The 12,080-nt window shown below is 39.8% G+C and overlaps 2 protein-coding genes across 3 annotated transcripts in view; one reads left to right on the forward strand and one right to left on the reverse strand.

Annotated features, from left to right (window-relative positions):
• NDUFS6 (NADH:ubiquinone oxidoreductase subunit S6) overlaps positions 1-11,196 on the reverse strand; it is an 11,425-nt gene extending 229 nt beyond the window's left edge. Inside the window, exons 1-3 of one of the 2 annotated variants that reach the window (XM_085318678.1) lie at positions 10,999-11,195; positions 9,542-9,595; positions 3,237-3,359 (exon numbers count right to left, since the gene is read on the reverse strand). In XM_085318678.1, the coding sequence (XP_085174804.1) occupies positions 3,237-3,359; positions 9,542-9,595; positions 10,999-11,145 (324 nt within the window). In that variant the 5' untranslated portion in view covers positions 11,146-11,195. Of the gene's footprint in view, positions 1-3,137; positions 3,360-9,541; positions 9,596-10,998 lie in introns of those variants that run through there. The other variant, XM_085318677.1, reaches the window with a different exon arrangement.
• Positions 11,197-11,204: 8 nt separating this feature from the next.
• Positions 11,205-11,798, forward strand: MRPL36 (mitochondrial ribosomal protein L36). Its single transcript, XM_085318679.1, has 2 exons — positions 11,205-11,316; positions 11,404-11,798. Exon 2 carries the CDS (start codon positions 11,413-11,415, stop codon positions 11,680-11,682), a length of 270 nt encoding a protein of 89 aa, XP_085174805.1. The 5' UTR covers positions 11,205-11,316; positions 11,404-11,412; the 3' UTR covers positions 11,683-11,798.
• The last annotated feature ends 282 nt before the right edge of the window (positions 11,799-12,080 follow it).

Consider the following 12,080-nt stretch of genomic DNA (forward strand, 5'->3'; position numbering starts at 1 on the left):
GTGCCATCTTAAAACAGCTCAATATAACTGAAGTACAGAACAGAATCTTACTTGAAACACTCAAAGCAACAAAGAAAATATGAGGTTCATGCTTGATTTCTCTATCATATGCAGTTTCCCTTTTTGCTTATGCCATCCTTCARCATAATTTCAAAACTGAGCCAAATTATTTCTTCCAGCTGTAAAGGACTCTTACCAAGCTAGACACCTTAAGTCAGTTCAGTCACATCTGTTTCATTGTACTGAAAGGATTATTTCATAATTATTTTACTATAAAACAGAACTTCGCATTTTCTAGTTATATTCAAACRGGATTTTTAGCCAGTAACATAAACTGACAGTTAGTTCTAGAAGGGAGGAAAATTTAGAAGAATTCTGAGAAAAAAAATCCCAAAGAAAAKATTTGTAGAATAGTAGCAGATGCTACAGTATAAAATTTTCTTCTTTTCTCCAAAGGGTAAGTTTGTTTGTTTTTTAATTTAGAAGTGTGATGCACTGGAGGCTGTTTCTGTAGTCTATCTTAATACGACAAAAAGACAAGGAAGCTAGATAGACACTATGAGATCTTCTATAATTTAGCAACCTGAAATTAAGTGAACAGGATTAGAATTGAAAATCAAGTCTACTCCCTCATCAAAGTCTAGATTTAAATCATTAGAACTAGCAGAAACAAGTAGATCTATTACTATTCTCTCTGCTTGCAGACATTAGGATTCAAGAACCTTACCGCAGACATAACTTGATCTTTAACAGAAAAAGATCTTAAAAGTCACAAACTACAGCATTCCCCAGGAAGCGCACAACACAAGCCAAAGGAAACAATTCAAAAGATCAGCAGTGAGTTTTAAAAGTTAACTTCCAAGGACTAATAGATAAAAGCTGAGTTTTATGAAGTATATCCAGACCACTYGACTTTGAATAATATAAAATAAATCACTACCAAGTATTTAATATTTTAAAAAAGAACTGTTATTAACAGTTAGGAGTTGCAACAACAATGACACTAAAGGACAACACTTCTCCCCCACAATTCCTTTGGATATTAAACAAATGTGAAAGTTGAGGTGAGCAAGCAAGATTTTAATTGTCATATGCGCTCAGGGTTTGCTTGAGAACAGAGAAGAGTAACAAAGCAGCAGACCACTGTTGATTCTATCAAATTCATCAGCAGCTACAATATTCTTATTCTCTAAAAATACACTAGAATCTGTATCATTACTGTCATGGAGAACTGGAGGGCTGCCTGAGGATGGGAAGAAAGCCAGTGTCACTCCAGTCTTCAAGAAGGGCAAGAAGGAGGACCCGGGCAACTACAGGCTGGTCAGCCTCACCTCCATCCCCGGAAAGGTGATGGAACAGCTCATTCTGGATGTCATCTCCARRCATATGGAGGATAAGAAGGTGATCAGGAGTAGCCARCATGGATTCACCGAGGGGAAATTAGCCTTAACCAATCCGACAGCCTTCTATGATGGAATGACCGGCTGGGTAGATGAGGGCAGAGCAGTGGACGTTGTCTACCTTGACTTCAGCAAGGCTTYTGACACTGTCTCCCAAAACACCCTCCTAGGCAAGCTCAGGAAGTGCGGGCTAGATGAGTGGACTGTGAGGTGGATTGAGAACTGGCTGAAGGGCAGAGCTCAGAGGGCTGTCATCAGTGGTGTGGAGTCTAGTTGGAGGCCTGTGGTCAGTGGCGTCCCCCAGGGCTCAGCACTGGGTCCCATSCTGTTCAACTTCTTCATCAGTGAACCTGGATGAGGGGACAGAGTGCCTCCTCAGCAAGTTTGCTGATGATACCAAGCTGGGAGGAGCGGCTGACACACCTGAGGGCTGTGCTGCCATTCAGAGACCAGGACAGGCTGGAGAACTGGGTGGAGAGGAACCTCACGAGGTTCAACAAGGGCAAGTACAGGGTCCTGCACCTAGGGAGGAATAACCCTAAGCACCAGAGCAAGCTGGGGGCTGACCTTCYGGAGAGCAGCTCTGCAGAGAAGGACCTGGGAGTACTGGTACAGGACAAGTTAACCATGAGCCAGCAATGTGCCCTTGTAGGGCCAAGAAGGCCAATAGTATCCCGGGGTGCATYGGAAGAGTGTTGCCAGCAGGTGGAGGGAGGTGATCCTGCCCCTCTCCTCAGCTCTGGGGAGGCCTCATCTCAAGTACTCTGTCCACTTCTGCGCTCCCCAGTACAAGAGAGACATGGAGCTACTGGAGAGAGTCCAGCGCAGGGCTACAAAGATGATCAGAGGACTGCAGCATCTCCCTCCAAGGAAATGCTGCAAGAGTTGGGCCTGCTTAGCCTGGAGAAGAGAAGACTGAGAGGAGATCTTATCAATTTCTGTAAGCATCTGAAGGGCCGATGTCAAGGGGATGGGGACAGACTCTATTCTGTGATGCCATGTGACAGGACAAGAGGCAACAGGTACAAACTGAAATACAAGAATTTCTGCCTGAATATAAGGACGAATTTCTTCCCTGTGAGAGTGACAGAGCACTGGCACAGGTTGCCCAGAGAGACTGCAGAATCTCCTTCTCTGGAGATATTCAAAACCTGCCTGGATGCAATTCTAACATGCTTTAGGTGATCCTGCTTGAGCAGGGGGTCGTTGGACTAGACGATCTCCAGAGGTCCCTTCCATCCTCAACCATTCTGTTATTCTGTCAGGATAAATAGGAAAATAATGAGCAACTTATTCTTCAGTGATTCTCTGACCATGATGGAAGCTTTCAATCTTTAAAACTACCAAAAATTCCCAAAGACTGAAAGAGTTCCCCACACAAACACATAAAAAAAAAAAAAAAAAAAAAAAGGCAAACGTTGAGCTTACAGAATTCAAAATAAAACACATATTCCTAAGAAAATTTCAGATATATCCTCAATTTACATAGTGGTATTTAGATATTCAGAATAAGAATCTCAAAACACAGCAAGCATATTACTTTTACTTCAAGGCACTGCTTGTTCTAACATATTACTTCCTAGTTCATTTCCTTTTCCCTAAAATCGGATTGACCTATCAAGCATAGCCAAATCAAGTGCAAAAAAATTTCTGATAACTTCAGTGGAAGCTCTCCAACTCTTCTGCGTAGAAGTCTTAATATTGTATTATGCATCAAATAAAGTATCTCAGGTGGTTACACTTTTTACTTCATTAAACTAACATGTCAAAAAGTAGATGATCTTGCAAATGAAAATGAGAAAGCAAAACATTCWATATGACGAACAAAGATATTACCAAGTTTATGTATACTTTAGGATGTCCCAAAGCTCCACCACCACCATCGCATGATATCACTCTGCTTTCAACTTCACTCACAGGCTGCTCTGCTATTAAATCAATCGCAAAATTCCTGTTCACCTGTAAGAGAAAGAGGAAGCTCTTGAGATATCTTCCCTGCTCAAACAGAAAGCAATTGCTGTTTACTGCCTCCCCAAGCAGTTCCAGCACAGCTGTGTTAACAGGTTCCTGCATACGTTTCTTCCTCTGCTCTCCACAGTTTTAATAGCTCTTAGGGCTATGCTATAAATCAGATCAGTGAACCCATTGTGTTAAACTCTGCAAAAATATTCTCCCCAGCTTGAAACATGGTCCACATCAGTGGTCAGGTTTACAATGTAACCTACGCAGTTTCAGCAAAGAGGTGAGCAGGAACAAGCAGCAACCAAGAACAGAACACATTTAATCAGCACTGCCTCTGTATTGTACCTTAATGACTAGGTGATAAAATTGCAAAAGACTCCCTGCTGATAAAATAATAGTGGGACAAGTAAGGTCAGGTAATTTAGAGCCTCTCACCATGCACCTAATTCCATCATGGCACATAAATCATAGAAAAACATCAACTTGGTGCATAACAACAGTTAAAAAGGCAAATTGTTCAAAAAAAAAAAAAAAAAAAAAAAAAAAAAAAAAAAAAAAAAAAAAAAAAAAAAAAAAGGAAAGAAAGAAAAAGAAAACCCACAAACCCATAAACATAACTTTGCCAATATATGAATCCATACTACACATACTTCCTGAACACTGTCTCATTGATACTGGGACTTTTTACTAAAGCTTGTCTACATGGACTGGCAAACATAACCACTTCTGGATGTGCTAGGTCTGTTGTAGAGTGCTACTACTTGCACCTAAGCAGAACCTACTGACTCGGAGCGTTTTCCTCACTCATTTATGTCATCATCTTCCATTAGCTCAGAGTCAGCACAGAGCAGATAATCATCTYCACCCCCCAAAATGTAAACATAATTCAGAAAGGGCCAGCTAATTTCAAAGGCAGTTTCAGACGTAAAAGAATACAAAATATTATATAAACCCRAAGAAGGCACTATTTGCTGCTCGATGCATAAGGCTCATAAAGATGCTAGTACCTGACTGAAGACTAGACTCTTAGGAAAAAGTGTAAGATAACTAAGTGTCTATTAAATGAATCCACAAGGAACACAGTGGTTATTTTACATAGTTCTAGTTCACAGTAATGTGAATTCTTTCTCCAAGCCTTCACTGAGGTATACCAACATTCACAATTTAGGTACAGCACTGAAAAAAATTAACACAAAGACTTTCTTTACCTAAAGTTGATAGCTAAAAAAAGTTAGTATTTTCTTCACTCTCCATTTTGAAGCAAAAGAACAACATCAAGAACCTCATAGCTTAGGGCCTATGTGCACAAGTCATATCTCAGTCAACTTCCATGATTTTTACTGCTATTTTTCGTAACAGTCAAAATTTCACATCCTTCCTTTTATGCTAAATAAAGGAGTCTTCAAGATCAGAAACAGAGCTCTACTCTTCCAAATCCAGTCCTATTTCTTAATCACAAAAATATCTGTGGGGAGAAGGGCAAGCAAGTACCTATTATCTAATGTTCAACTGTAACTTGTTTATGGTTCAGCCTACTAAACAAGACTCCAGGATCTTGCAGAGAAAACATGCTAGAGAAAGACTAAATTATCATGAGAAAAAAAARAGAGAATAAAAGGGGGAGGGGTGACTTCACTTCTGTACATCATGTCCCTTTAAGTAAAATATAGTAGGAGTCCATGTGGAAGAGGCCTTTTTTCTTAAGCGCATCCAAACAAARCACTCCTTCTCCAATGCATAATCTGATGAGCAATTTTTTTCTGGCAGTAGGGCCATCTTGACAATCCCATTGCTGCTTGTTTCCATCTACTTGCCTGTGCCAGTACATTGTCTGTGAGACTAGGCAATAAAAATCAAACTTGCAGCTGACTCAGCTTCAAAAATCCAGAGAGAAAGAAAAAGGTTATATTTAAACCAGACCAGCTCTGATGTCAGGTCCATTTCCTCCAGCTGCTGTACTGGCACAACAGAAAATGTAGAGCAGAAGTGGAAACTGTCATATAGTATTTGTTTCTGTGATATTTTAAGGATTATACAAGGGCAAGATTACACTATTCTGGCTGCAGCAGATATAGTTTAATAGCTACCATTCTCAAGTTTTCTCATAGCTCCTTCTCTTAGGCTGTTGCCAGATATCATTAATCTCCCRGTTTTGAATTTTGAACATTCATATGTGTGGTGCAAAAAGTAATGATTTCAGTTAAAACACACAGATCGCATTATCCAAACAATTAGACTAGTAGAATCGAGGAGACAATATCCCCATAATCCAGGCTGGTGACTGCCRGGCATGGCAATTGCTCAGGGAAACTATGTGTAGAGCCAAGGTGAAGGCTCAGGCTTCGCTACCAGGGACACTTGCATCCAGAGACCATATTCCCAAAAGGAGTAAGCAATGAAGGCTGTATTTGTTAGAAAAGAAGTTAAGTCTGGCTAAGAAGGGCACACTGAAGAAAAATGGAAGWAGTAATAGAGAAAGGACAGTCACCAACTTCACAGGCTAGTTTTAGACAARGGCAATTTTCAGACTACAGATACTGCTATAAAATCTAATACTGGTAGTTGAGATGCATTTTGGAAACTCCTACATAAAGGCAACGACTAGAAATATATTCCATTGCTAAACAGAGTTTAGGATTGTTTTAGTATTTAACATGTAGGTGTTGTTCCAATTTCATAACTAAAAACCTGGTATTAAATCTCACTTTATAGACTTGAAGTTCATTTCATTCTGGGGATATAAGATCTGGGCTGAACTCAAAATTTAGTGGGAATCAAAAAAAAATCCAAAAATAGTTGTTCATAAAGGCAGAGTGACATCCACCCTAAGAAAAACTAGGGCCAAAAAACTTTTCTTACAAAGTTACAGAAGTTGCATACAAACAACCACTGCATTTGGAAAAGACTTACTTTCTCAGATRTAAATTAGCACAGTCCTCCCAGAAGCAAACTACTGAGGCACACCATAGCACTCTAAAACAGTGTGTCATTTTCATTTAATCATTTCTCATTTAGAATTCCTCTCTTTGCCATATAGCATGGGTTAAACAGCACATATGTTATGAAAGCCACAATACTACGTTGTAAATTAAGCATTATTAAAACTCAAAATCAATATAATTATTTCAGTGTAATTTAAATGTAACTTCATTAAAATATATCACATCTTATGCTTAATGCTTCCATTACATATACACACACACAAATACACACACTTCTAGCACTAACACTAAAAGGCTAACGAGACACTCAGATGGCGGGAAATGCAATTTAGTTAAAATAATCATCTTTGTTTCTCTCTCACAATCCAGCAGATCCTTGATGGATCCACACTGTTTGATTATTAGARCCAAATGCTGAAGGACTTCAAATTTCACTTACCACTCCACTGCCATCTAGTAGCAACAGGCTTACTAGCCAACTTCACAGTAGTGTATTTAGTTGAAACTGATGTTGTTAAACTCTGCTGTTAAGATTTCATTACTTCAGAATACATTCAATCTTACTTTGTATTTGCTAAATCATATCACTGTTTCAGCACATGTTTCCCAGCCTCTGAAAATGAAGTGTCCTCAAAAATCTCCTAGGCAGTTTGCATAAGGATCAAATGTTAAATATGCAYAGGCAAATTAAGCTTCAAAATGCACACTGAAAAAGATATATAGATCCATGATTCAACAAAACATTTCATTATGTGCTTTTTCTGAACACAGATGGCACTAAACACATGCCTAAAATGTTTTATCAAACTGGAGCACAGAGCAGCACAAATTTAAAACACTCATACGTCTGCAACTGCGACAGCCTAACACCTAATGGATGTCAAACAAATCCAGAGTTTTCAGAGCAATTTGTGAAGGCATTTCTCTTGCAGAGAGCCAGGGGAGAGAGGATGGGTGGAGTGAGAGGGAGGTAATGACTTTAAATGGATAGCAAATCTTGATAACTTTGCTACTCTTTTAGAGGATAGTGTATCATCACATCCAAATCTACAACAAATTCAACTAAGAAGAATCCATACATCGTATCACTGTGAGACGTTTATAATCATTCTACTAACTTTTTAAAAGGGTAGCTAATGATTTTACAACAGAAGTTAAAATACATAATACTTTCAAATAATTATCTATATGTTTGTGAAATTAAGTTGCTTCTTCACATAAATAATCTGAATACTTGAATTTGTGCATTTATCTAACTACTCTCCATTGTACTCCACAGAGTACATTACTCTGTGTGCTTTCCACTATCCCAAAACATTTTCCAGATAAGTTAGTTGCAAATCTAGCACCACAATATACACACTTCTAGACTATCATTGCTTGATCACTGGAAGAGGGACACTAAGGTCAAGATACTGACTAGGTCAGAGGGACCCAACTCTGAAGAGGTCTGCCTAGCTTATCTCAGTTTTGACCACTAACTCACCTAGCTCCTACTTTGGAAAAACAAAAATATTTATCTAAAGCTAAAAGCAAAAAATTGAAATACTCAGTTTTAATCAACAACCAAACAAGACAGCGCTTCATTTAAATGAAATAAAAACTCATCTAAAACTTAATTCTAWTTTATATTTGTATTGGTTCACAACTATTAAAGCATGTTCTTTGAAATTAAATACAATCTTCATAATAAACTTCTTCAAAAAAGCACATAGTTTCATATAGCAGTTCATATTGTATATCTGAAAAGGGAAAATGATGCACCTTTAATTATTTATTTTATCCCATTAAAAACCATTTGGATTAATCTGAAATTCAGTTTAAAAATCCTGCATTTTCAAGTACCTAGTGTTTAAACATTAGAAAAAGGGTTAAATGTTTACCAAAATACCTTTAAAAAAATAACAAAGATAGTATTTATATTGAGGTTCTACATCATTTTTTTTCTTCCTACCATGAAAGATTTGTTATGTCTTGCAGACAAATTGTGAAGATRATTTTTAGTCATTCTTTCCTGTACATCAGATTTTTCTTCTAAATCCTCATTACTGCAACTTTGGAGGGAAAAATAAACAAAATCCTTTAAACTGAAATAGTCATTAAATGGAAATGAATGTAGTCTCCATAACTATAGAGAAGCACTGTCAAACCTTTACATTCAGCAATAATACAGCACTACTATACTTTTAACTTCTGAATTAAGTCATCTTTAAATGCCATTTTTCTTAACCAGAGAGAAAACTGGGGATCTTTTGGTTCCCACCCCCAAAACTCTTGTACTCAACAGAGCTAGTGTTACTCGATAGTTATGCAAGTAAGCACAGCCATAACAGCACTATGGTTTACTTTGAATCTTACTTTCTAGCACAAGTCATAGACGGTACATGACCATTATTCAAGGAGTATTATAACATGTATGCAGAAAAAAATTAAAAAAAAAATAAAAATGCTACTGGTATCCTCAGTACATTACTTAGCAATAACATATGTTGAATATGCTAAGATCATACGTGAGCCCTACTGTTTGAATTTAATTTTCTGGGCAGCAATTATTAAATACTTAAAATGATACTTAATTTTTTCCTCTCCCCTTCTCTATTTATGGATATTCTTCCAGCTGAAAGTCACAGTAAGTCACTGTATATGACTTACTGATTGAAAGGAAAAAATACTGCCAATTTGAGTAGCAGGCACATACTTACATAATAAAGATTACTAGATTTCTTATCTCACATGCTTATGTGTGTAACACAAAATCTTGACCTTAATTTCACACCACTCTTTATCAAAGTATGTTTGGACAACACACTTACTTTCGCAGCTCAAAGAGGAGAAACAATGAAACTATACTGCAATTTAAGGTTTTAAATGCAGCTTTAGTTCTTCCAGGCCCACCTCCACAGCACTTTAAAAGCCTATAAACCTCTGCATGCCTCTTGTTTTCCTCTGTTTTACTCTAAGTCTACCAAACTACTGTAATCTTTGTTTCCTGTCAAAAGAAGCCACCTTATAACAAAGGTCATCAAATGGAAGTAGGAGAGGACACAGAAGCTATTATGCAGTCTTGAAAGAATTTTCACTCTATCAAAAAACTAAAAAACAAACTAAAATCAAATAAACAGCAAAACTCTAATCCAACTTTTGTAATTATTTTGATGACAATATCAAGAGACATCAATATCAAGCATAAAAGCAAAAACCATTCCTCCTCCCCTGAGGGAAAGCAAAATCAGTTACCTCCTTTTGTCGTCCAACAAATCTAATTCTTCTATAATCTTCTTCATCATATACCTGAAATACAAAATAAGTTTCATTTTATTTAAAACATAATGACTAAAAAAGACATAAAAGCTTAGAGTGCTATCAAGACCAGATGATAGAAAAAAATAGATCTAAATAATGTTTTCAGTTTCAAATATCATTATCATCTCATAAATAGATACTCCATAGGAAAATTTTCGTTTCTCTTGCACAGGATGATTATATCTATGAGGTAGGAAAGCAGAAGGCAACGGGGTAGGGAGTGGTGTTAAACCAGTAAAGCTAAGTCTTAGCTGTCGCCACAGAGGAAATCAGAAGACTTACTAGTCATAATGAAGTTCCCTGATTCCACACAGCCATCTGGAAGGTGAAATAAACCAGGAAATTTAAGTTTCCTATGACTATGTTTGGGTCAAGCAATCACACCAACATTAGCTCCAATCAGTCACAACTTTCCTGTCTCCACAAAATATTACCCAATTCTCCCATGTTCCAATGCTCAGTTTTTACATTAAAAAACAGGTAAAACGAAGTTAGAAGGCACTTGCGTAAGATGTAAAATAGAGAAAGGACATACCAGGATTACAACATTGTGCTTTTAATGTTTAGGCTACAACTAAGCTTCTATAAGACATTAATAAAGAATATGGAGATAATTTGGATCTCTGGRAAGGAAGACGCTAACAATAACTTATGCTCTATTTTCCAGTTCAAATGTAGCTTCCACCCACAGATTTCACTGAAAAACCATTACTATCTAAATCCCCACCCCACCCTGAAGAATGAAGCATCAAACTGCATCTCAAGCTTCTTCTGGAAAAGCAAAGCAGATCAAGATTTTTAGGTTCCTTACTGCACAGCATTTTGCCCTACACTTAAAAGGAAATTAAAAAAAAAGACCACACACAAACTTCACAATCTATTCTATGCATCAAGCCTTAAGTGGGAAGAACTGCTCGCTATACTTTAAAATCAATGACAAATACATAAATCAAAGCTGTCTCCTAGCTTTTAAACCTCAGTTTCTACACTAAATGCAATATTTCTCTATGCCACAGTGTCACCCTAGAAGCACTAAGTTGTACTAAGTTATTTGTGTACCATGTCAAGCATAACCATTTTCAAAAATTGTTTTCTTGCAGTCTCCCATCTCTTCAAGCTAACTTCAAATCCTGGCTTTGAACCGCAACAAAATTGCAATGGTATCTTTTAAAAGTGTTTGAGATGAGCGTACGAGACAGACCATTACTAAAACACAAAATCTCTTTGTACAAAAGACAAAATATTTTTGTGCCGTTTCCGTGTCTCCCAGAGCAGAGCTTTCGCCGCTCAGCCCAGCACCCACCGCCGGCGGAGGGAGCTCGACGGCCGCCCCGAGACACAATCGACCCCGAGGCACAGCAGCAGCCTCCTTCTCCCGCCGCAGCCCTCACCTGCCCCGTGTGAGTCACCAGCTCGCCCGTATCGGACGCCCGCACACCGTAGCGCCGAGAGGAGACGCTGGCGGCCGCCACCGGGCGCGATGGAGCCGCACGGCTCAACGTCCGCAAACAGCGGAAGGTCGCACAGGCCGCCGCCATCTCGCGGCAGCCGCGTGACGCAGGGAGAGCGCGCGCGCATACGCACACGCTGACCTGCCCTCCCAACAGGCCTCGCCCCCTGCTGACGGTCGGACGCGCGCCTGCGCGGGGTGACGGGCACCGGTTCAAGGGTTACACACGGCTGCCGTTAACGGACGGAGCGCGGTTGTGGTTAGTGACTCGGGGTCGGGCGGGTGGACGCGGCGCGCCGCTCGGGGGGCGGCGCGGCGCCTTCAGCTCTTTCGTGTCCCCTCCCAGGCACGGAACATGCTCTCCCTCCTGGCTCGGGCSGCTGCTGCCGTGGCCCGGCCGCTCCGCTCGCCTCTCTGCTCGCCAGTGTGGAGCGGCTCGCACGCCGCCGCCGCGGCTCGGGCCCTGCTCGCCACTCCGCCACTGCCCGCTGTGGTGCCTTTGGCGGGGCTGAAGACGAAAACGTCTCTGAAGAGGCGCTGCAAGGACTGCTTCATTGTGCGCCGGCGGGGCCGGCTCTACGTGTGCTGCAAGACCAACCCCCGGCACAAGCAGCGGAAGATGTAGCCGCGCATTTGCCCTGCTTGTCGATTCACCTCAGGTTCCCGGAGTCTCTCCCGAAACAGAAAGCTCTCGCGAGGCTCTTGAAAGGAAAACAATAAACTCAGTCTTTGTATGCATGAGTAAGCCTGTGCCTCCTGGTTCCTACATCTGTGGAATTACACTAATTCCTTTTTCAGTGGCAGATAGCTGACTTCTTACACCTGAGCACTGCAGACCTAAACCAGAAAAGATTGTAGGTGACAATTCTGGCACTTAACTCTCAAATAGTGTAAGTTAAATTCTTCTCTTGAGAGTGATTACCATAACTTCATTTCAAACCATAGATACCCAGCACTGAAATGTAAGGCCTCAACTTCTTGGACCTTATTTACACAAACAGTCAACTCATTGCTGAATTAGTA

The sequence above is a fragment of the Rhea americana genome, unplaced genomic scaffold, assembly GCF_003343005.1.
Source record: "Rhea americana isolate MKP2758 unplaced genomic scaffold, rheAme1 scaffold_55, whole genome shotgun sequence".
Classification (NCBI taxonomy): Eukaryota; Metazoa; Chordata; class Aves; order Rheiformes; family Rheidae; genus Rhea; species Rhea americana.